Raw genomic sequence first — 25,445 nt, 5'->3', positions numbered from 1 at the left:
CACTCTAAAAAGTGAATGAGGCCAGGAGAAAAAGCAATTTTTAAAAATGCTTTAAACTGAATTTGAAATGTCACTGCAATACAGTTATAGTACTGCAATCATATTCAGAGATTTATTTTCTGCTTTATGTTATTTTAAGTTAAAAATTATTTTTTTTCATCGTTACATCATCACTCCTGTCTGATTTGGAGGAAGAGTCTTGGAAATTCCCTAGTTAGTAAGTCCCACTAGATGCCAGTGAGCTTTAGAAAATAAATAAATAATCAAAACAAATCTAAATATTGGTGCTGCCTAGCGGGAGATAATGCCAATAAAACTGTGTTACTAAACATCCTGCACGTTTGTGAGGAAAGCCAAAAGTGACTCATCTGTCACTCTTAAAATAAGGGACTCCCCACCTATCTTTGCTTGCATTTGAAGAGAGTATAAAATGCAATTGACTTTGTTTTATGGCCCAATGAGTGGGTGAATATTCAGAGAGAGAAACCTTCTGGCTACAAAGATCTTGCAACAGACAAATTAAAAAAAGAAAGAAAGAAAAAGGTAAGAGCGTTTTCTCCTGCCAGCTGTGTGAAAAGGAGTGTTTAAATCTTTGCCTCTGTGGGGCAGCAGAGACTCCTCAAGTTGGGTCAGTAGAGATATTTTGGCTGAGAGAAGAAATTGACCAATATTGTCTCGGGCTAAAATGCAAGAGAAAGAAGACTGATGCTTGCTTAAGAAACATGCAAATCCCTGGCACAATGTTTGTCCTGTTAGGTTTTGTATGGTACAGGTAACTCCAGAAAGTTCTAGGAATTCAGCCAGGTTCGGCAGACTCCCAAGTGATTTTTAAAAATCTGATCCAGGCAGCAGGAGGAATTGATTCAAGATCTGAAACCAGCAACAGGGGAATTATGCTGAGGTGTGTGCCCCACTGAGTTACTTGGTCTGGTAAGTTCATGGGAAATTGCAACTTTCCTAGGACTTCCTTTGCTCTTGGCACCATCTTCAAATTGATTGGAATTTTGTACAAGTTGAGACTGTGGGTGATTTTAATGCATGGGGAGTGGGGATGTCTTACAAGTTGGTTTAAAAAGTATCCTTGAAGTAAGCTCTTTAAAGAAATGATTGCAATGCCTTTTACAAATTTAGAAACACCGGATTCTTTTGTACGAGTCCCTCAAAAAGCATATCAGATGAAATGGAACAATGATCATTATTTTGTGATCCATAAATATAGTATGGCATTCAATGTTATATTTCAAGAGATTTTTTAAAACAAATTTTGGATTCAGCCCTGCTCAAATCCATTTATTTCTGGACTAAATTAAAAAAACAAAGGTTTGTAGATTTTATGTATTTATTTTATTTATTACATTTATATACCGCCCATCTCGTTATTTGGGATGAAGCTGGGAGGCTATAGATTTGCATTATAACTCTACTGACTGCATTAAAGAAAAGATTGTTCAATATGTTACGCATATACCTGACAATTGGTGGTATTTAGGATGAGTATTTCATGCATTAAATAAAATGCATTAAGATGGAAAGTCTCTGTTTAGATCTGTAGCCCTCTCTATTTAGGGAGATTTATTCATTTATAAATATGAGATTTGGAGTTGCAACTTAAATTTTTTCTATTAGTAGCAATATGTCTTAAATATATTTCCTTGTGCTCTGGTGGGTGTATGTACACACACACACACACACACACACACACACACGTGTGTGTGCGTGTGTGTGTGGATCCTCTAGAGCAGAGGGCTCCAAACTTAGCTGGGGAATTCTGAGAGTTGAAGTCAGCCAGGCTTAAAGTTGCCAAGGTTGGAGACCCCTGCTCTAGAGAGAGTTATGATATTTGGTTTAGAAAGATGGCTGAGTGATTCTGAGTGATTCAGGGTTTCTCTCTTAGCCCAACCAACCTCGCAGGATTGTTGTGGGAAAAATAGGAGGGGGAAGGAATATTAGCTACATTTGTTACCTTGAGTTATTGTGGGATAAAAATAAATAAAATTAATACAGATACATAGATAAAAGACAGACAGGTAACTTTACCCATTTAATATTTGATTAAATATTACCTAATTAATTATCATTCATGTCTATGCTACATGTTCCCCAGTTTTTACATGACATTGCAAAATAATGGCGTTTCTACATTTTTTTAATGGAAGGAAGCCAAGAATGAAAGTTTCATCCCATTTTGCAGCGAAGGATAGCCAACTGCTTAAAGGTTAAAAGTACAGTAATGCCCCTTTGAGTTTATTTATCAAACTTGTATCAGTTTAGTTAGTGCCATAGATATGTCTGTGTGCTTATGTTTTTGTCACCTGTACGGAAATGGTTTGGCATTGTCTTCTTTAGGATTGGTTTGGGGTCAGCCTATTGCCTTGAGATTATTTTATTTTATTTTATTTTTGATCTCCCAAGCCAGCTTAGCATTCTGAGATCAACCAACATCACCTCTTTCGTCACTTTTCCCTACTTGTGTTGATGAGGAAGTAATAAGGACAGAATTAACAGAAGGATGCTTCTAATAAAAACAGGAAGGGGTTTTTTCTTAATGGGACCTGATTGTGAAAAACATAAGGAAGAGCTTCTTGGCTAAGTTAAGCACTGTGCAGAATCTTTATTTAACCCTGTTTCCTTCCTGGAAATCAGCACCAAAGACTCTGGTGTCAAAATAGTCCTGGAGAAGAGCCAGCGTGCTTGCTTATGGGATATATCAGTTTTCTACATACAGGTGTCCTCAACTTATGACCAATCGTTTAATGACCAAAGTTGTGAGCTACCTGAAAAAAGGGAGTTATGGTCTGGTTTTGAAGTTCCAATGGTGGTGGTGGGTCTTCCCTGAGCTCACATGATCACACAATTGTGCACTTAGCAACATGGCTGCATATATGGCTTCTGTGGCATTCTGCGGCCATGTGACCACGTATTAGGGCAGCTTTGCCAAATACAAGAAACCATGAAGAGAGAACAATGGGTTTGCTTAATGACTATGCCACTTATTTAATGACAGCAGCATTCATTTTATGACTGCGGCATTTGCTTAATGAGCTGGCTACATTATGGTGGTAAATTGAGGACTAACTATGTTAATCTGAAAAACCTGGAAGCATTATATGGTTATTTTGAAGCTGTCTGTGGTGGAATGCAAGCACGCAATTGAAGCCTTGCTCCCTTTTATGTGCAAGGCAGCCATCTTGACTTTTTGGCCCCACCCAAATACCCCTGACCTTCAGTGGTGGTATTCTACCGGTTCGGCCCGGTTCTGCCGAGCTGGTAGGCTCCCATACTCACCTTTATGCCCTGCTTTTGAAGCACAGCTCCTTCGCATGACACAACAGAGTGCTGCGCGGCAGCTGCTGAAGCGACAGGGAGAGTGCAGGCTTACAGAAGGTGAGTTGGAACACCTTTGCACCTGCGCAAATGCCCCTGTGCCTGTGCAAAGTGTGTGTTTGGTGCGCGCATGCACGCAAAGTGTGTGCACATGTGCAAAGCGTGCCCACCAAGCCACTCCCACTGAACTGGTGGTAAAAATCTTTGAATCCCACCAGGATTCTAATTTTTTTTACTACCAGTTCTGTGGGCGTGGCTTGGTGGGCGTGGCAGGGGAAGGATATTGTAAAATCTCCAGTCAGAGGTGGGATTTGCCGGTTCTCTGAACTACTCAAAATTTCCGCTACCGGTTCTCCAGAACTGATCAGAACCTGCTGAATCCGACCTCTGAATCCCACCACTGCTGAGCTTCCCTTGTTTTTAAAACAAAAAGAATCTTCTTTCTCTCTTCACGCCCGCTATTTATTTCCTTTGCAGAAACAGACTTATCTTGCTTGGCTAGGATTTGAACGGCACCCTAAACCGCCTTTGTCTAGATTATGCAGAGAATGAGGTATCCGTGGGCATTGCTTTGTGTGCCACCATCCAGTCAGTCTGAGTTGTGGGAAGAGATGGATCTCAACAACAATCTGGAAAAAGAAAATGTCCACAGGTGAGTCTGCTTCATATTCCTCCTCGGCTCGAAATCTGGAAATTACCTGAGAAATTACATTCTATTGGAAAGAAAACTCTCTCTCTCTTTCTCTCTCTCTCCCTCCCTCTCCCTCCCTCCCTCTCTCGTTACAATCTGTAGCATCATGCAGCCATTTGGGAGGTGGTATAGTAGTGAAGGCTGGGCTAGAAAATGTTAGACTGAGAGGCCTGGTTCTCCATTAGGCACAGAAACAAACTGCATGATGTTCGGGCAGTCCGCATTGTGGTAGTGTAGAAAAAGAGAAAGGGGCATTATGGATATAAATCTCATGAATGAAACCTGCCTCCCTTATTTGTGCCATCACAAACCATGGTACAATAGTCGGATAACTGTAGAACAGCGGTCCCCAATCTTTTTGGTTTTGCGGACCGTCGGTGGTCAGGTGGGGAGGGATGGTGTCGTACATATGCTCCCTGCTTACGCAGATGGATCTTTGCACGCTCGCCCACCACTTGTGCAGATTGGTTCCCAACAGGCCATAGACTAGTGTGAGTGCACAGACCGAAGATTGGGGCGCCCCGCTCTAGAAGATGCAGAAATCCATCTTAAAATCTCAGCCACGGTTCTGAGGATGAACCCTGGTCCGTTCCTCTTTCTTAGTACAGCCTACCTCACAGGACCATCATCTGAACAGAACAGCAAAAGGAAAGCTCAGCTGGGAACGCCTTAAAGGGAAAGGTGGGAAAACATGATAATTATTTTTATTTTTTTTAAAAAAAAAAACCTTTTCCCTTGCCCAGCATGGAAACGAAACGGAAGGGAGACAAGTTCAAAAATCATTATTATTATTATTATATTCTACAGGAAAGCAATGAAATTCACAAGTATTTTCTTAACTAGGGCGCATCTGGAATTCTTTGAAGTACCCACCCAGTTAATTCCCCAAAGCCATCCATTCTGTGAATGGCTTTCCCTGTCTTTGTTTTGTTCCTATAACCAACTTGTTCCCCATTGATCTCTGAGGCAGCTTGACGTTATTCTTTGTTTGGCTCAATGGGTGGTACCCTGGCTTGGCACTCCCTCCACCCACCACCACCAGTACCCCAGGAAGCCTCTCATATTTATCAAAGCAATGGGACCATCACTAGGTTTGTCACATATGCTTCTCCTCTCTCTCTCTCTCTCTCTCTCCCCCTCAACCCCGCTCTCTTAGAGAAATATCAGAGAAAAATATTTTTTATCATATCACCTTTATGTATAGGCAGTTCTTGACTTACAATCATTTGTTTAGTAACTGTTTGAAGCTACAACGGCACTGAAAAAAGTGATTTATGATGGGTCCTTGCACTTATGACCATGGCAGCATCCCCCACAGTTGTATAATCAAAATTTGGGCCCTTAACAACTGGCTTGTATTTATAATGGTTGCAGTGTCTTGGGATCATGTGTGACCTTCCCAGCCAACTTCCAATAAGAAAGATCAGTAAGGGAAGCTGGATTCACTTTACAATAGTGTGGTTCACTTAACGACTACTGTGATTTGCTTAATAACCTTGGCAAAAAACAAGTACAACTCACTTAACAACCACCTTGCTTAGCAACCGAAATACTGGCCCCAATTGTGGCCTTAAGTCGAGGACTAACTGGGCTAATAAACCAACTTAGAAGTTCTCAGAGTTTATTAAGTATGGTGAATCCACTCTCAGCCATAAATAAAAATTCTGGTGTTTTGTTTCATTATTCAACGGAAGGCATCCTTGAATAGAATGGAAGGGAATGGAATAGAGCTGGAAGGGACCTTGGAGGTCTTCTAGTCCAGCCCTCTGCTCAAGCAGGAGAAGAACCTATATACCATTTCAGACAAGTGACTGACTAGTCTTTTCTTAAAAACCTCCAGTGATGAAGCGCCCACAATTTCTGAAGGCAAGGTAATTGCATTGGTTAATTATCCTCACCGTTAAGAAGTTTCTCCTTAATTTCAGGTTGCTTCTCTCTTTCATTAGTTTCCAACCATTGTTTCTTGTCCTGCCCTCTGGTGCCTTGGAGAATAATTTGACCCCCTCTTCTTTGTGGCAGCCCCTCAAATCCATGGAAGAGAGTATGTCAAAAAAAGTCAAGATGGCAGCTACAACCATGCAGTCAGAGTGTCACCCTTTTTTTGACAAGCCTTGCATGTGAACCACATAAAAAAAAAGAATCAGGCTTTGAACTCATAGCCGCAACCCCTATCTTGACAGTTTTAGCTCCTCTCTGGTATATTCTCCTGACAATGGACATTTATTATTTTGCGAGGTTAAATGATTGCATTACCTTTGAGTAGGGCTTATTGAATGGTTGTTCTCCATAAATGAGATTGAAGCTGAAACTGAATGAGAGTTCTTTAATTATTCCCTGGATATTTAAGAATGACTCAATTTTAGTTGAAGTGCATTTTAATTCAACGGCATTCTCTTCCCATTTGACACATTGCTAACCTTTTTTTCTTATGTGAACAGGTAGTCCTCAACTTACAACCATAACTGAGTCCAACAATTCTGTTGCTAAGGGAGACATTTGTTAAGCAAGTTTTGCCTCATTTTACAACCTTTCTGGCCACAGTTGTTAAATGAATCCCTGCAGTAATACCTTTTGTGAATTAAATCTGACTTACCCATTGACTTCGCTTGTCAGAAGGTTGCAAAAGGGGGTCACATGACCTCAGGAAACTGCAACCGTCATAAATAGGAACCAGTTGTCAAGCATCCAGATTTTGATCATATGAGCACAGGGATGCTGCAATGATTGTAAATGTGAAAAATAGTCATTTTTTCAGTGCTATAGTAACTTTGAATGATTACTAAATGAGCTGTGGTAAGTTGAGGACTACCTGTATCTTGTATGTGTCAATGGGCAGACAGAGAAAACAACTTTCTGGATGTGTGTTTTCCTATCTTATAAACACAGTGGCTGTTTTCTCACATGATTTACAATTGTTTATTTATAGTTGCTACTCAAATGTTTTTTCCTGCTCTGGAAAATCCACTTTTTAACACATTAAACAGTGATACCAAATATAATTTCTAGTTTTAAAAAACCCTCAACAATGATGGTTGTTTTCACGTGCAGTTTTTTTTCAGTAGTCATTTGCTTTTTCAACTTTAGGAAAGTGTAAAAATAAATCTGGGGAGATGTGACTTCAGATCTCCGTCTTAGCCAGAAAATTATCTCAGTGTCCTTGGATAAGTCTCTTTCAGCCTGCTTTATCACTTAACTTTCTAGCAAGAATGGCAACAGTGGGGAACACATATGTCGCCTTCAGAAAATGTGATACAAATGAAAAGGATATAGCAAATAACTCAGCAATTGGTTTTTATAGACCCCCACATACACACCTCCCTGGAAAATTTATTACACATAATCTACATTTGTTTGGATGCCTGGGATGCCACAGGAGGATGGCTTCCAAAGAAGATAACATTACTAGTTGAAATTCCTCTCTTTTCAATAAGAAAAAAAATGTACCATCCAGGTATGGGCAATCATCAATGTCATCCTTGGCTTACGTCTGGGACTCGAACTTCTGCTTCTAAGTGAGGTGGTTGTTAAGTGAGTCATGCCCAATTTTATTACCTCTTTTTCAGGGGTGGTATTCAGCAGGTTTTGACCAGTTCTAGAGAACCGGTAGCGGAAACTTTGAGTAGTTTGGAGAACTGCCAAATACCACCTCTGACTGGAGATTTTACAGTATCCTTCCCCTGCCACACCCACCAAGCCACGCCCACAGAACCGGTTGTTAAGCAAATCTGGCTTCACCTATTGACTTGGCTCATTGGAAGATGACTGGGAAGGATACAAATGGTGATCACATGACCTAGGACACTGCAACCATCCTAAATACACACCAGTTGTCACTTGTCAGAATCTTGATCACATAACCATGGGGATGCTGAGAAGTCATGATTAGGGGACTGGAAGGTAAAACATGAAGAACGGTTTCAGGAACTGGGTATGTCTAGTCTAATGAAAAGAAGGACTAGGGAAGACATGATAGCGGTGTTCCAATATATCTCAATATATCTCTGCCACAAAGAAGAGGCAGTCAAGCTATTTTCCAAAGCACCTGAGGGCAGGACAAGAAGCAATGGGTGGAAACTAATCAAGGAGAGAAGCAACTTAGAACTAAGGAGAAATTTCCTGACAGTTGGAGCAATTAATCAGTGGAACAACTTGCCTCCAGAAGTTGTAGCTGCACCAACACTGGAAGTTTTTAAAAAGATGTTGAATAACCATTTGTCTGAAATGGTGTAGGGTTTCCTGCCTAGGCAAAGGGTTGGACTGGAAGACCTCCAAGGTCCCTTCCAACTCTGCTATTCTATTCTATTCTATTCTATTCTATTCTATTCTATTCTATTCTATTCTATTCATAAGTTGTCATAACTTTGAATGATTGTTGAACAAATTGTTATAAGTTAAGGACTACCTGTACAACCATTCTTCTCTAATAGGATCATCATAAAGGACAGGAGAAATAGGCCAGTTTTGATTGTCTTGGGAGCGATGGCTCAGTGGTTAAAGACACAGCTTGTCAGCTGGAAAATTGAGAGCCGGGTTCAAGACCTAAGTGTCATGCAAGAGCTCCCATTCCTCTCCCAGTTCCTGCCTATGTAACAGTTAGAAAGTATGCAAATGAAAGTAGATGAATAGATACCACTTTGGTGGGAGGGTAACAGTATTCGGTGCACCTTTAGTGTAAGAGCTGTGGTGACATGGTGGTTAGAATGCAGTATTGCAGGCTAACTCTGCCCACAGCCAGGAGTTCGATCCTGACCGAATCAAGGTTGACTCAGCCTTTCATCCTTCCAAGGTCGGTGAAATGAGGACCCAGATTGCTGTGGGCAATATGCTGACTTGTAAACCACCTAGGGCTGTAACGCACTATGAAGCACTATATAAGTCTAAGTGCTATTGCTATAACCATACTGGCCATATGACCCTGGAAAATAACTTAGGACAGTGCTGGCTCCCTCACTCAAGAAACAGAGATAAGCACTACGTCCTAGAGTTGAATACAGTAGGACTGAGAAACTTTTACCATGACCTTTTCTCTGGAAGTATGTGATCATACCAGTGGTGGAATTCTAATTTTTTTACTACCAGTTCTGTGGGCATGGCTTGGTGGGCATGGCAGGGGAAGGATACTGTAAAATTTCCAGTCAGAGGTGGTATTTGCTGGTTGTCCCACTCAAAATTTCTGCTACTGGTTCTCCAGAACTGGTCAGAACTTACTGAATACTACCTGTGACTCATACCCACTTATTTCGTATAGACTGAATGCTGTACCATCATGCATTTCACATATCTTCATAAAGGATTGTTATTTCTCCTTTCTTCTAGTGTGGCAAAACAGGAAGGTGCACTTGTTAAGAGTTTGAGCAGGAAACCCAATGGCATCACATTTCTTGAGAACACAAGAGAAGTGAGTCTGGCTTTGGGGTCCCTTTATTCAAAATTAAGACTATGAAATACAGGGGATAAGCAAAGGTAGGGATTAGATGACCCTCCAAGAGGTTGGGAATGGTTCTGTTTATTTATTTATTCCTTTATGATCACATTTATTTGCCACTTATCTTGTGGTTCAAACTAACACTGAGCAACATGGGATAGTTAGCTTCATCTGGAGACCAGCTATTCTAAGATATAATTTGTTCAGTTTGGTCTTTAGTACTTTTTATAAAACCAGCTTGAGTTAAAAATGACAAGTTAAATGACAACTGTAAAATGACAATTGTGAGAGTGTGCCCAAGCCTGTGTCTATAAAAACATGCATGATTAAAACAGTTACAAATCTGATTAGTTTTTATTGTTTCCTATGTAGCAACAACTCCAATTCACTTGGTAGTTTGTGTTCAGAATATTATGCAAAGGCAGAGAATGTAGTACAGTAATCAGGTAACAGGTATTTGGGTTAAATGTTTATGCTGAATTCAATATTCTACTCAGCTCTGAAGTTTATTGGTGCTCCTGGCCCTTGAAAAGGGTTCTTGTGAAGATAAAAATAAATAGTTTCTAATGGATGGGTGGATGATGAATGGATGATAGACAGATAGACAGACAGACAGACCCAACTTTTAGAGGAAGGACAGCAATCAAATTAAATCTAATCAAATGCATTGTTTTTGGTTTCTTTTCTGTCCAGAAAGTTCTCCAGAATAATACTATACAAACATCTAGATGCCCAAGGCATTTAAAAATTAAAAATTGGGAGACTGGAACAATCCTTCAAGATGCATTGCACCATGAGGCCAAAGAGGTAAGAGAAATGTTTAGATGTAGGTGTTTTTCCTAGCTCTTTAGCTAGCAGATCACATACATGTTGAAGTGGCCATAGCAGACTCTCCTCTACTCAGAGAAAGCTGAAGAAGACTCTTTAAATAATGGAAGGATGGTTATCTGTCATTCCAAGTGGAGGCCACAACAGTTGCTGTTAGAAGTTTAAAATTACAGGAAGACGTATCCCCATTAAAATCAGGGGAAACTACTAATGAAAGAAATTGGCAGGGAAACAATTTGCCCAGGAAGTTAATGGCCTTCCTTTCACTATTCCTGCTTCAGCAATTTGAGCAGGCATTTCTCAAGAATCCATTTAGATTCCTGTTCAGAACACAAGTTGGATTGCTATCACTTCACTTTTGGGTTCTATCTGTAGGTTCTATCTAATAATTTTTTAAAAATTTTATTAAATGCAAAAATAAAGAAAGAAAAACCCACAAAATACACAAATACATAAAAGAAAAAAAACTAACAAGCAAACAGGGACAGGTATTCACGTGCATAACCCTCATTTGTTACACTCATACATTAATTGATAAACTGATTATGTGCCATCAAATTGTTGTCACCTTCTAGCAACCACCTAGTTAGATCTTCTCCAGGATGATCTACCTCCAACCTGGTCCTTCCGGTTTTCCAATGGTTCATCCTTTTTTGCTGCTGGTTGTCCTCTTCTCATTCCTTCTATCTTTCCCAGCAATAGACCCTTTTCCGGGAAGCTGGGTTTCTATACAATATGCTTGAAGTAGGATAATATAAGTCTGGTAATTTGTACGTCAAGTGAAAACTCCGGATTGATTTGCTTAATGATCCATTGGTTTGTTTTCTCGGTTGTCCATGTTATTCTCGGGAGTACAAGCATCCATAACTAATCCATATTGATCTGAGATCCTGAGCAGAGTTTTTTTTTTCCACACTGCACTTTCCATTTTAAGGGCAATATTTCATTCAGGTGGATATTAAACCACCCCAAAGATTAAACTCTGTGCACCTGTGCCTACTGCTGATTCTAGGAGTGTTTGCTAACCCATCTCTTTTGCCTATACATATTTCCCCCCTCCCCAGGTTCTTAACTGCCAGAACAAAGTTTGCCAGGGATCTCTCATGAACCCGAAAGGGTTAATCCGAGGTCCCCGAGAGGAACCCATCCCCAGAGACAAATTACTCCTCCAAGCAACTGAGTTTATCCATCTTTTCTACAGCACACTTCAAAAGTGAGTCAGGTTTTTTTTGCTTAATTTGAGCTTCTATCCTATGATTCATTTCCTTTCCGCAATTTTGGAAGACCTTTTTAAAGATTCAGGCAATGTGATTGGCATAATAGTGTTACTCTAACTGTAGTGCTAACGGAGCAATAAACTGTGTTGTCTTAAGTTTGTAAGTGAAACAAAAAGGAAAGAGCAGGTAATCAGGGAAGGAATCTCTCAGAACAGAGGAAAGTAGAAAAGAATGAGGAAAAATTAGAGAACATTTATATTTGAACTCTGCTTGGAGACATCCAAGCTGCTTTACATACAATCCTGCAACCAACGTCAAAAACATTTTTGGGGGGGTGGGGATCTGTGAGAGAGGGACTAACGGTGGTCTTGATGTTCTGACATTTTTGTCTAGATAATGCAAATTATATACTGATGCAATGATGCGCATGCCATTCTTGTATGAGACATTTGTGGCAGGTGCAGGGAGCCACATCTGCATTCTCAGCTCTTGCATCCTTGGCAAGTCAGATAAAGGGACAACTTCATAGATAGGTAGTTCAACCACCTGCTCTCCTTAAGCCATTCTTTCATGCAGAGGCAGTCTGGAGCAGTCTCACACTCCCTTTGAAAGGAAGAAACCTGTCATGTACAAAAAGCTTTGCCTCTCAGGGCTAGAGCAAAGGGTAAAGAATGCACAGAAACGAATGCCTTGGGAGGCCTGACCTTGTTATCTCCAAAGAGCTGCTGACAAGAGATTAGTAAATATAATGCTGAAAAACACAATTTCTGAACTCCAGGAGAAATCAAAAGAGGGGGAGAGAGATGTAGAGAAGCTAATAGGATCTGGCAGGACAGATGGAGGCCTCAGCAGGCCATTTTTGGCCTACAGAACTGAAATTTGTTTGGGAAATTATTCATTTAGAACGTAAGAATCTAAGCAATGCCCTGCTGTATCAGATTCCTGGCCCATTTCATTCAGCAGTCTGTTGTCACAGTAGGCAAACAACTGTGGCCAAGGAAACCCATGGTCTCCTAGCGGATAGCCTCCAGAGATAGTTCCGTGACCATCAAGGCTAAGAGCCATTGATCCAATGGCTGCTTTCTTTGTGTGCAATATAACAAAATTCTGTATTATTTAGAATCTTGCAAAATCTAGAAAGAGCTTCCACTTGAGACCTTAGAGAGCTAAAAAATTTTCCTGCCAGGTATGTTCATATATCCTGTATGGCATAGCATAGTTTGCTTCGCTTTGGTTTATTTCTGTGTGTGAACATAGCCATCTTGGTTCGTGCTGCACAACATGGTGAATGCAAACAAGGACTTTACATACTGTATGAACCCAGGTTTATATATCTGCTAAGATGAGATTGATATTCTGTGTTAGTTGACTTCGGTCACTTTTAGTCGCATGGACTTCAACTCCCAGAATTCCCCAGCAAGGTAGCCTGGGTTAAGTATATGCATGTTAAAATGGCTAAGGTTGGAAACAACTGTTTTAAACCAAGGTGTTTTTGTGCCTGTTTATGTCTGGCAAAAGAATATTTAACCATGTAACTGGATAAGAGAAATGGAGCTGAAGTTTCCTAAATATGCATGTGCTTTTTTACGTGCTGCGGGCAATGGTGGAACAATGATAAAAAAAACAGTCAGGATTATTTGTCATTGATGGTTTTCTCCTTGCACTGATTATGTGACATCCAGTGGTTTTTGACTCCTAACAACTACATAGATAGATTCCCCTCCCAATCCTGGTTTGACTGGTTATGGCTTAGGCACAGAATATGAAGGCAGCTTCTTTACTATTTATTGTTATTAGTAACCCATGGTTTATGGCTTTGCAGTTTGAGAAACTACTGTACTGATTATAGCTGATTAAACAAACAATGGAGTATTAAATGGTGGAAGCAAGTCATTAGGTGAAGGATCTCTACTATCTAGAAAGCTGTATTTTAATGTTTGGAGACAGTGTTTGCAGACTACTTCTAATCTTACAAGCAAACAATGATGTTATTGGCTCTGCGAGAAAAAGAAGTCTTATTATTATGACTCCTGCAGCAATGTGTCAAGGTAATGAGGGATTTTACAGACTCTCTTCTCTTCCCAGAAGCGCCATTAATGCAGGATGACTCCATATCTATAGAAAAGAATGATGGTTTTGAGTATTCACTTGTTTCTTCTGTGCATCTCTTTGATTGCATGAGCCGTGGTGGTGCAGTGGTTAGAGTGCAGTACAGCAGGCTTCTTCTGCTGACTGCCGGTTGCCTGCAATTTGGCAGTTCAAAGCTCACCAGGCTCAAGGTTGACTCATCCTTCTGAGGTGGGTAAAATGAGGACCCAGATTGTTGAGGGCAATAGGCTGGCTTTGTAAAGCACTTAGAGAGGGCTGTAAAGCACTTTGAAGTGGCGTGTAAATCTAAGTGCTATTGCTATTGGGAAATCCCTGCATCATTTTGGAAATACTTCTGAATTATGTTAGCTCCCAATATTGTACTGTACCGTTCACCACTGTTGCCATTTCCTTTATTTTTTTTTTCAGGGCAGAAACGGAAGAGCATACAACACGGCTGGAAGCAGTGGCTCATGAGATAGAAAGAACAGGAACTTATCAACTCACCAAAGAAGAGCTTATCTTTGCCACAAAGCAAGCCTGGAGAAATGCTCCTCGGTGCATCGGGAGAATCCAGTGGTCCAATTTACAGGTGATCCATTTCCTTTCGCTCTTCAAAACTTACCAGATTCTACCGAAATAGCCAGGGTTCGGCTCATCCTATTCCATAGTAATACCTCCACTAAAAATTACAAGACAAAGAATGGAACTCTAGTCCAGCATTCTAGGACTATGTTTAAGATGCTCTGATGATGTCAATGACTTCACCTGGCAAGGTTAGAAGTAGGAAAAAATTGGCACACATTTTATTGGACTTTCCAATCTAAGCCGAGATTTAAATTCGTGAAGCTGCTTAACTGGATCCCCGATAATCTGCCTTTTGGAAGTTCAAAATGTGTAACCTGAAAAAGAGCAAGTTTCAAAGGACAATGAAAAAGATGAATGCAAATAGATATATGAGATTGATACTCTTCCTTTGATCTTCTAGGACAGGGGTGTCAAACTCATGTCGTCACGTCATTGTCATGTGACATATCAGGACTTTTTTCCCCTTTGCTAAATCGAGGATGGGTGTGGCCAGCACATGACGCATCCAGTCCACGGACTATTTGACACCCCTATTCTAGGACAATGCTTCACAACCTCAGCAACTGTAAGCTATGCCTGGGGAATTCTGGGAGCAGAAGTCCACACAGCTTAACGTTGCTGAGGTTGAGAAATATTGTCGTAGAGAGAACTCTGACATAACTTACAGGCCATGGAACATTGAAGGTCTCCAGGAAATCTATTTTATCAGAGCTGGAGCTACATGATTTATAAGTGTCCTTTCCGTGAGGTTATTATCTGTACAATATGCTAAACTAACTAGTTTCTAAGATTCAAGTACAGATTATCTAAGAGTTATTTTAAGATTGCAAAAGTTATATTTCTTGGATTGCATTTGAAAGCGACCTTGGAAACATCCGCTAATATTAAGTTTTCTCATTTGCCGATTAATACCTTTTAGGTGTTTGATGCTCGTAGTTGCACTAATGCTAAAGAAATGTTTGAACATCTTTGTCGCCATTTGGAGTATGCTACAAATGGAGGGAACATAAGGTACGAGCCATTTTTAAATATATATATACAGTATATTTCATCTGGACCTATAGAATCACTGAGTAAGCTGTCATCCACTCCCACTCTCTTGAAACAGGTCCACCATCACTGTCTTCCCCCATAGGACTGATGGGAAGCACGACTTCCGAATATGGAACAATCAACTCATCCAATATGCTGGCTACCAGATGCCAGATGGAACCATTGTGGGAGATCCAGCCAACGTGGTGTTTACACAAGTATGTACAAAGTAAATATTGAGAGTAGTGCTTTTTTATTACTATTATTAATTTATTAAATTATTTTATGTATTTATTTGTATCCCGCCTTTATTATTTGTATAAATAACTCAAGGTGTTGAACATAACCAGCACAACTTCCTCCTCCTATTCCTCTCCCACAACAACAACCCTGAGGAGTGGATTGGACTGAGAGAAAGCAACTGGCCCAAAATAACCCAGCTGGCTTTTCTGCTAAGATGGGAATTGAAGTCATGGCCTCCTGCTTTCTATCCTGATGCTATAACCTGATGCTATAAACTTGACAGCTTTAAGACTTGTGGACTTCAACTTCCAGAATTCCTCCTCCAGCCATGTTAGCTCAGGAATTCTGGGAGTTGGAGTCCACAAGTCTTAAACTTGCCAAGTTTGAAGACCCTTGATGTAACCACTAGACCAAACTGGCTCTATACCATCCATCTCCCTGGCAGCTTACAACACCTTAAAAGCACAATATAAAACTATGAGAGTGTTAAAACATGAAAAACATTCACTGTGTTAGCGTTAAGGCATTAAATGTTAACAAGAGATTAAATAAAAGGGATGAATAAACGACTGGGGTGGAGGTAGGATCTCCTCCTAATCTACTGACCACCTCCAAAGTGGAACATCCCCATGGGGACCCCAGGCCAGTTGGCAGAGCCAGGTTTTGAGGCCCCTTCAGAGGACCAAGGTGGTAGGGGCTGATTTCACCTCAAGGGGCAAGAATGTTCCAAAGGGTAGGAGCCACAGCAGAAAAGGTTCTTCTCCTAGACCCCACCAGCCTAAATTCCTTGGCCGGCATGGTCCATAACATACCTCTTCTGCAGGAGTGAGTGGGTTGGGCCAGTCCCATTGGGTGAGACTGTTCCTCAGTTAGTCTGGACCCATGACACCAAAGGCTTTGAAGATGACAACAACATGTCTTGAATTGGACCGAAAAGCAAACCCGCAACCAGCGCAGTTCTCACAGCAGTGGTGTTACCTGGGCCACCATAGGGATACTTAAAGCTATCTGTGCTGCTGTATTCTGCATCCCTTATAGCCATGATGGCGAATCCATGGCATGCGTGCTGGAAGTAGCACACAGAGCCATCTCTCCAGGCATGCCAGCCGGCGTCCGTTGCTGTTCTGGGTTCCGGGGCACGAATGCATACCAGGCAGCTGGTCTTTGCACGCATGGGAGTGCCGGAAACCAGAAGAGCAGGTGGCCAGCACACATGCACACAATGGAAACTGGAAGATGCTCTTCCGGTTTCCATTGTTCCCATGTGTGCACACCGGAAAGCTGCTCTTCTGGTTTCCGGCACTCCTGTGTGTGCACGCCCAGGAGTTGCTGTTCCAGTTTCTGGCACTCCCACATGTGCACGCCAGGGAGCTGCTTTTTTTGTTTCCAGTGCTCCCCCACATGCGCATGCGCTCCCCTTTCAGCACTCGGTGCCGAAAAGGTTCACCAACACTGCCTTATAGAATGCCTTGCAATAGGTGCAAACATGAGATAATCAGGGCATTCCACCATTACTGAAACTGCATCCAGTTCCAGAACCCATCAGTCATGCTCTTTGGGCATTCAAGGAGTCGAATACTTTGTCTCCTCCCCTTCTTCCCCTTCTCTCAGCTCTGCATCCAGCTTGGCTGGAGAGCCAAATATGGCTGCTTTGATGTGCTTCCACTGGTCCTGCAAGCCGATGGTCAAGACCCAGAATTATTTGACTTGCCGCCAGAGCTCGTCCTGGAAGTGTCAATGGAGCATCCCACGTAAGCATCTTGGCTTCAGATGACAGAAGCCCAGGCCTGTTTGTGATGGGTCAGGTGGGTGACTCTATCAAAGCAAGATTGTTTGCTGAGACCTCAGGACAGATTGGCTTGACTTTTGTTTGGTTAAATGATGTTGAGCTTGTCCTTGGAGATAACCGGCAAGCAAAATTGAGCCGAAAGTAATGAAACAGCAAGAATGTTTAGTCCCGAAGCTTTGCAGCTTATCTCATCTTGGGTTTAATCAAAACGAGTTCTTTCTCTCTCTTATAGTGTTATAATTGGGGGTGGGGTGGGGGTGGGGGGTGGATTTCAGCAGATGCTGAGGCTGCTGTTACAAAAGAGTCCAAACATAGATAGCAGGGCCACTGTAGTCCAAATTTCCAGCTATTTGTGTTTTTTCCCTTTCCAACGAAGTAACTTAATGAGAAGTGGCTGTTGAGGAACTGAGTTGCAGTGTGAATTTAACACTGAAAGAACCAGTAGGTTGTCCAGTCAAAAATAATGGTGATGGCTTGTTAATACAACTCTCTGTGATCCTTTCTGCAGATATGAATGGTTTAAAGACCTGAACTTGAAGTGGTATGCCCTTCCGGCTGTGTCTAATATGCTCCTTGAAGTTGGTGGGTTGGAATTTACAGCTTGTCCTTTCAATGGCTGGTACATGGGGACTGAGATTGGGGTACGGGACTTCTGTGATGCCCGGCGCTACAATATTCTTCAGGTAACCCTTTGTGAAGGTTGGGTGGGTGGTTAAGGTCTGTTTCAGGTGGCCCAGAGGCATATGCAGGGGATGGGTGTAGACGATGAAAGCAGTATTTATTTTATTTTATTTTATTTTATTTAGGGAACTTATATTTCCACCTATTCGCACATGTCGACTCAAGGCAGCTTATAGAATATAAAACCTCTTACAAAAACAATAAAAGTAATAAAAGAAGAATCATATAATAAATTAATATAATAAAAACATCCCCTCCTCTCTGCCCTGGCTAACAGCACCTCACACGAGCCATTTAATGGGCTCCATCCCGCTCTGGGATTCCCCAAGCCCGCTGGCAGAACCAGGTCTTCAGTGCCTTCTGGAAGAGAGTTAGAGTGGGGGCCATTGTAATCTCTGGGGGAATGGTGTTGCGGAGAGAGGGAGCCACCACGAAGTAGGCCCTTCTTCTGGGTCCCACCAGGTGGTATCTCCCTCAGGGATGGGACCTGCAGCATTCCCTATCTCCCTGCTCTGATGGGTTGGGTGGATGTGACCGGCAAGAGCGGTCCCTCAGATAACCTGGTTCCAAGCCATGAAGAGCTTTAAAAGTGACAGCCAGCACCTTGAATTTATGCCATTTCGATGAAGCTAGATTCTGAATATGAGCCATTGTTTGTTCCCCGTTATGTCTGCTTGATCCAGGAAGTGGGGAGAAGGATGGGCCTGGAAACAAACAAGCTCTCTTCACTGTGGAAAGACAAAGCTGTTATAGAGGTTAACGTTGCTGTGCTCCATAGTTTTCAGGTGAGTGGAAAAAGAAGAGGCAAAAGGTCGCTCTTCTATACTTCTAGCCATTTCCTTTTTGCAGTGAGAAGGTCTGAAGTTCAGAACTGGGTTTTTTTTTCCCCTTCAAAGAAGAAAAGGCTTTGTTGGAGATCTTTGCAAGCAACTAACCCAACCATTGATTGGATTAATTACTTCTAAATCTGTTACCCAATCGTTCCGTTGTTAAGGAGGGTAGTTGTTAAATGAATTTTTGCCCCCTTTCATCACCTTTCTTGCCACGGTGGTTAACTGAATTGCTGCAGTTAAGTTACTGACACAGTTGTTAAGTGAATCAGGCTTCCCCATTGACTCTGCTTGTCAGAAGGTCGCAAACAGTGATCACATGATCTGGGGACATTGCAACTGTCGTAAGTACATACCAGTTGCCAAATGTATGATGAATTTGGATTATGTGACCACAGGGGTCCTGCAATGGATGCCAATGGTCATAAGTCACATTTTTCAGTGCCATTGTAACTCCAAACGGTCACTAAACAAATGCTGTAAGCAGGGGTGGGCTTCAAAAATGTTAGCAATGGGTTCTCTGCCCAGTTGCTGGGTGGGCATGGCCATGGTGGGTATGGCCTAGTCGGCCTCCTGCACCATGGGGGGAGACGTTTTTACCCTCCCTGGGCTTCAGAGGCTTTCCTTGAGCCTCTGGAAGGGCAAAAATGGCCTCCCCAGGTTCTGAAGGCTCTCTGGAAGCCGGAAACGGGCCTGTTCCCAGCCTTCCCAAACTTCCGGGAGGCCCGTTTTTTTGCCCTCCCCGTGTCCCCCCTCCCTTTCTGTTGGCAACTCTAAAAAGACCATAGAAATAATTTATGAGCCTCTGTACACTCCCTCCACTTACCTGCATTCAAAACAAGCCACGTGGGGACTCCTGGGAGACAGGGGTGGGATTGTACCAGTTCACACCTATTCGCTAGAACCGGTTGTTAACATTCTAAGCAGTTCGGAGAACCGGTTGTTAGAAATTACTGGCCTAATCCTGTAAGGAAGGCAGGAAGGAAACATTCTGGTGTTGCTTACAGAAACTGCCTCTCCGTTAACCCTGATTACATTCTTGGCAGGACTAGACTTCCTGTCTCAGGAACGACTCTGGAATTTTTTTCCCCTCCTTTGCTGGTACTTTGCTTGTGTGGAGTGACCATTCAAAGTTACAATGGCACTGAAAAAAGCGACTTATGGCCATTTCCACACTTATGACTGTTGCAGCATCCCCACAGTCATGAGAGGCCAGGCAAGGAGATGCGTGCCTCAATGTGAGTGATATTGAGTTGGCCACGCCCACCAACTAAGCCACGCCCACAGAACCAGTTGTTAAAAAACTTGAAAAACTTGAATCCCACTCCAGGAGTGGGATTTGGGGGTTCTCCGAACTGTGCAGAATCTTAGCTAGAGGATCTCCCGAACCCCTGCGAACCCCCAGCAGCCCAACCCTGGTTGTAACTTGAGGCCATGGACTTGTGCCTGAAAGTCTTAACCACCATGTAATCTGGAACCAAGTAAGTTTTGCCTGTCTGTGACTCTTCTAGAAACAAAGCATCACCATCATGGACCACCATTCTGCTGCGGAATCATTCATGAAGTACATGCAGAATGAATACCGGATCCGTGGGGGGTGTCCGGCAGATTGGGTTTGGCTGGTTCCTCCCATCTCGGGTAGCATTACACCTCTCTTCCATCAGGAGATGTTGAATTACATTATTTCACCATTCTATTATTATCAGGTGAGCTAAATTCAATTCAATTGCTTGTGCGGTTCATATAAGCATTTCTCAATTCAAAACCAGCAATGGTTTTTTTTTTCTCCATGAAACATTGGGAAACTTGGCTTTGGTAATTATTTTGTTTTTAATTTATTTATTAGATTTTTTAGTTTATAAGTAACTCAAGATGGCTAACATACCTAACATTCCTTCCTCATCCTATTTTGCCTATAACAACCCCATGAGGTAGGTTGGGCCGAGAGGACTAAGCTAAGCTTCACGCCTAAAGTGGCATTAGAACTCACAGTATCCTGGTTTCTAGACCAGATCCTTAACAACCACAAATTGGATTCCATCATATTGGAACAGATATGTTAGGGATATATAGGATGGATGGATGGAGTAATTCCCCCAGTTTCTAAGTATTATTCCCATATAAATTGAGTCCAGGCTACTGGTTCACCTCTGCCACCAGATAATTCAAACTTAGTCCTGCCTTCCTTCCTTGTTTTATCCTTATCACACATTTCATCTAGTCCCAAGCATAACTTCAGAAAAGGTAGTTTCGGGGAGCAAGGAATAGCTTAGAACATTATTAAGGGAGCAATTGTTCACGATCAACACTAAGTATAAATATATTATAAACTAGGCTTGACAATGATTTGTCAAGGGATAACCTGCCTTGAAGTCATCCTTAACACCCAGCAGTATCTAAGTATCTCTATGTGAAGCTTCCTTGATTCCTAAAAGATTTCTGAATGGCCAAGAAGTGGACAAGGATCCATAGGAAGAAATACAATTCACCAGTGCCCCAAGTTCAATTTAGCAAGTGCAGAAATCCAGTTGTTTTCCACAACAAGGGGAATAAGGGATAGAAGCAGAATGAAGAAAGAGCCAGTGAAGGAAACATTTGCAGGAGAGGTCACAGGTCTGTGGAATCAGTGATAGCTTTATAAGAAAAATTGGGTAACTGGCTTAAATCATGGTAATCTGACATTGACACGTCCAACTTCTTCTATCTTTCAAGGTGGATGCATGGAAAACACACATCTGGAAAGATGAGAAACACAAACCGAAGAAAAGAGAGATCAGATTCAGCATATGGGCCAAGTAAGTTTCCAGGATAAGTTATGGTACCAATCTGACAATCTATTCTTGGATCCGGATCAAAGAAAATGTTCCTCTTTGCAGGGCTGTGTTTTTTGCATCCTCCTTGATGCGAAGAGCCATGGCGGTCAGGATCAAAGCAACGGTGCTCTATGCAACAGAAACAGGGAAATCGGAGACTCTGGCTCGAAAGCTGGGTGATATGTTCAATTGTGCCTTCAGTACCAAGGTAAGATGCCCGCGATTGACTGTGACCTATCAATCTTGTTTTACTTCTGAAGATGAGCAATACAGGTAGTCCTTGACTTATGACCACAATTGAGTCCCAAATTTCTGTTGCTAAGTGAGACATTTGTTAAGTGAGTTTTGTCCTATTTTTACGACCTTTCTTGCCAGAGTTGTTAAGTGAATTACTGCAGTTGTTCAGTGAGCAACACAGTTGTTAAGTGAATCTGGCTTCCCTGCTGATCTTTGCTTGTCAGAAGGTTGTAAAAGGTGATCCCATGACCCTGGGACACTGCAACAGTCATAAATGTGAGTCAGTTGCCAAGCATTCTAAGTTTGATCATGTGACCATGGGAATGCTGCAACAGTTGTAAGTTTAAAAATGCTTGTAAGTCACTTTTTTCAGTGCTGCTGTAACTTAGAACAGTCAACAAACCAACTGTTGTCAAGAATACATTTTGATTAAATTATAAAATATTATAAAATACAAAACCAAATAAGAGGACAGTGAGGGGGAATGGAAATGGGGAAAGAAAAGTGAGGAAGGATAGGGAAAGAAAAAGAAACATTGACTTTTGACTCTCTGTTACAGTAGAATAAGGCATTAACAACAATTGCAACTTTTTTTTTTACCACAATAGTATGAACCAGTCATTTCTATAAATATGTCTGATCCATAAAACCCAAAATCAAAGTTTCATTCTTTTCCACATCAAGCATGAAGTTCAGAAGCGGTTTCCATGTGGAAACAAAAGAACTTATATTCTTTTCTTTAAGCAAAATAGTTAATTTTGCCATTTCAGCCAACTTCCACCAGCTTCTGCAACCATTCTTCCATAGTAGGAATCAAAGTGTCCTTCCATTTTTGCACATACAATAGTCTTGCTGCTGTCAACATATATAGTAACAAAGTTCCAAACTTTTTCTCCAGTTCTTTTTCCACTAGACCCAAGAGGAAAAGTTCTGGTTTCATTTTTATCTCCATTTTTCAGGATTTCCTGTATTAAGATATGAGTCATAGTTGTTGTTGGTTTTTTTTTTGCTTTATCACATGTCCACCATAGATGGTAAAAAGTCCCTTCTTTGTTTTTACACTTCCAACATACATTTGATGTACCTTTAGACATCTTAGGTAACTTATCTGGTGTTAAATACCAACGATACTTCATCTTATAAAAATATAAAAATTCTCTTTTAGATTATAATTTAACCCAAATGAACTATTGTAAATTGAGGACTATCTGTATTATTACAGATACTTAGAAGATAGTTCAGCATCCCTGCCTCCCATTTATATAAAGCAGAGACAGGATTGATAACGTAGACAAGATAGCTTTCAGGAAAGCTTATCTTCCACAATGCATTGTGTCAGTACTAAAGCTCGGCTATATTCTTAAGTAACCTTTGACCTCCTTGAGTTCACTTAGCAACTGACTATACGTTTTTCAGGTTCTGAAGAAAAGTGGACAATTTTTCTGCCTCACGATGTTTTATCCACTTCCATTTACCTTCTCCAGTTCCTGATCACATTTTTTTTCTCCTTTTAGGTTACCTGTATGGGGGATTACAACCTAAGAGACCTTGACAAGGAAACTCTACTTCTGGTAGTCACCAGCACTTTTGGAAATGGTGATGCACCAAGCAATGGCAAAGTAATACTTTTAATGCATGCTATATACTGATTTTCCACAATTGGTCCCAATATCCATGCAATATAACAGTCTTTCTTTTTTTATTATAGACTCTGCAGAATGCCCTCTTGTCAATGAAACAATTGAGTAACAAATTCCGGTAATTACTTCCAGAATTTTGCTTATCCCAGTTAACCAATTCCTATTCTTTATTGATTCTCTTAAGTGCTCTTAAGATGAGCTGCTATTTCAGCTATTATAATCTAAACTAGCTTGCCCCAGTCTGGAATTCTCTGTATATATTGATTATAACCAACGGTTTCAGTGGGGATCAATGGCTCATAATTTCATGGCAATGGACTATTTCTAAAGACAATCTGCTGGGAGATCAGCGGACTTCCTTGTACAGTTGGTTGGTCACTATGAGAAAAGATGGACCAGCAGTGTGCTGATTACGTTCTTATGTTCTATCACCCCCAACCAAAATAAAAAATGATGACTGAATCCAAAATGGGTAGATGGCATAGAGTAGGGAAGTAGACGTGCGGCAAAAGTTTCTTGTTTATTTTAAACAGAAATGTGCACCCTCTCTATCTGGAGGTATGGGAAATTAAACCTTCTCTTTCTCGAGCTTATACCTAACCTTTGAGCTAATGTTGCCACCATCTCCTCCTTCATATCATCTTTTTGAGAGTGACCCTCTTCTTAAGGATATTCTGGATGGTGATTTTAAAAAAGGTTTATAATAGATAGACTGGAGGCAGGGTTGTTTCTGGTTTTATTGTGCCTTTGAATTGATGTGCTAGCTATTAGGTGAGAGTGTTATGATATTTTTTATGGTTTTTTAAATTATTGATTTTATTGATATATGTTCTTATTGGGAACATCACAATATCTGGTGAAGTGGGTGTCACACTAGTTGAGTAATACAAATAATTTTATTTGTGTACTTATTTACTTTAATCAGTAGGACCCAAACTGATATGAAACCTGTTAAGTAGGATAGATAAAAATGTTGATTGGCTACAAGAAATAGTAAAAGAATGATTAGAATTTGAACCTGAGCTATTCATGTTAGGAATATTTAAAAAGAAACACAAGAAAAAGATTAAATATATTTTATTACACTTATTAACTGTGGCAAGAATAACATATGCACAATGTTGGAAACACAACAACATCCCCTCTGAGGAACTGATAATTCAAAAAATCTTGGATAGATTGACTCTAAAATTAAAAGATAAAGAAGAGTTGGAATATCATGAAATTTGGGATATGGCTGGAAAAAAGAAAATAAGAAAGTTAAGATAAGAAAACAATAGATAAATGTATACAATCTTATAATATTGTATACTAATATAAATATCTATAAGAGATGGATATGTATGATAATAATGCTACAGTGCTGTTAGTGTTATGATCAATTTTGTTTTTTTAAATGTAAAAGAAAAATAAAAATTATTTTTTTAAAAATTTTGATTGGCTATATAAGTACAGGTAGTCCTCAGCTTAGGACCACAATTGCACCCAAAATTTCTGTTGTTAAGTGAGACATTTGTTAAGTGAGTTTTGCCCCCTTTTATGACCTTTCTTGTCTCCATTGTTAAGTGAATCACTACAGTTGATAAATTAGTCACCTGGCTGTTAAGTGAATCTGGCTTCCCCATTGAGTTTGCTTGTCAGAAGGTCCCATGACCCAGGGACACTGTGACCATCAGAAATATGAATTAGTTGCCAAGGGTCTGAATTTTGATCACCTGACCACGGGGATGCTGCAAACATCATAATTGTGAGAAAACAGTCATAAATCACTTTTTTTCATTGCCGTTGTAACTTTGAACGATTCCTAAATGAACTGTTGTAAGTTGAGAATTTCATGTATTCTCAGTTCTAGTGGTAGGCTTGGGAACTTTTCAATAGACTGTTAACAGAGGTACTTCAACAGGGACAATCTCAGAAGGAAAAAAGGCCTGTTTTAAAATGAGATCTCCTCCCACACACATACTTCGTTCATGGTTGTATAAAAAAAATACCAGCATTAATGCAGCTTTTCTCTTGAAA

General features: G+C 40.9%; 1 protein-coding gene across 1 annotated transcript in view; it reads left to right on the top strand.

Moving 5' to 3' along the window:
* The first annotated feature begins 425 nt into the window (after nucleotides 1-425).
* Nucleotides 426-25,445, top strand: part of NOS2 (nitric oxide synthase 2) — a 40,527-nt gene continuing 15,507 nt past the window's right edge. Inside the window, exons 1-16 of the mRNA XM_026710212.2 lie at nucleotides 426-543; nucleotides 3,802-3,976; nucleotides 9,332-9,413; nucleotides 10,134-10,247; nucleotides 11,333-11,481; nucleotides 14,003-14,165; nucleotides 15,081-15,172; nucleotides 15,270-15,411; nucleotides 17,048-17,187; nucleotides 17,734-17,908; nucleotides 18,590-18,691; nucleotides 20,248-20,442; nucleotides 21,449-21,531; nucleotides 21,613-21,757; nucleotides 23,301-23,405; nucleotides 23,495-23,544. Coding sequence (XP_026565997.2) covers nucleotides 3,864-3,976; nucleotides 9,332-9,413; nucleotides 10,134-10,247; nucleotides 11,333-11,481; nucleotides 14,003-14,165; nucleotides 15,081-15,172; nucleotides 15,270-15,411; nucleotides 17,048-17,187; nucleotides 17,734-17,908; nucleotides 18,590-18,691; nucleotides 20,248-20,442; nucleotides 21,449-21,531; nucleotides 21,613-21,757; nucleotides 23,301-23,405; nucleotides 23,495-23,544 — 1,850 coding nt within the window. The 5' untranslated portion in view covers nucleotides 426-543; nucleotides 3,802-3,863. The remainder of the gene's footprint in view (nucleotides 544-3,801; nucleotides 3,977-9,331; nucleotides 9,414-10,133; nucleotides 10,248-11,332; nucleotides 11,482-14,002; nucleotides 14,166-15,080; nucleotides 15,173-15,269; nucleotides 15,412-17,047; nucleotides 17,188-17,733; nucleotides 17,909-18,589; nucleotides 18,692-20,247; nucleotides 20,443-21,448; nucleotides 21,532-21,612; nucleotides 21,758-23,300; nucleotides 23,406-23,494; nucleotides 23,545-25,445) is intronic.

Source organism: Pseudonaja textilis, chromosome 1 (assembly GCF_049901715.1).
Source record: "Pseudonaja textilis isolate UNSWEBS1 chromosome 1, rPseTex1.2, whole genome shotgun sequence".
NCBI lineage: Eukaryota > Metazoa > Chordata > Lepidosauria > Squamata > Elapidae > Pseudonaja > Pseudonaja textilis.
The sequence above is the reverse complement of the archived record's forward strand: the minus strand, read 5'-3'. Positions and strand labels throughout refer to the sequence as shown.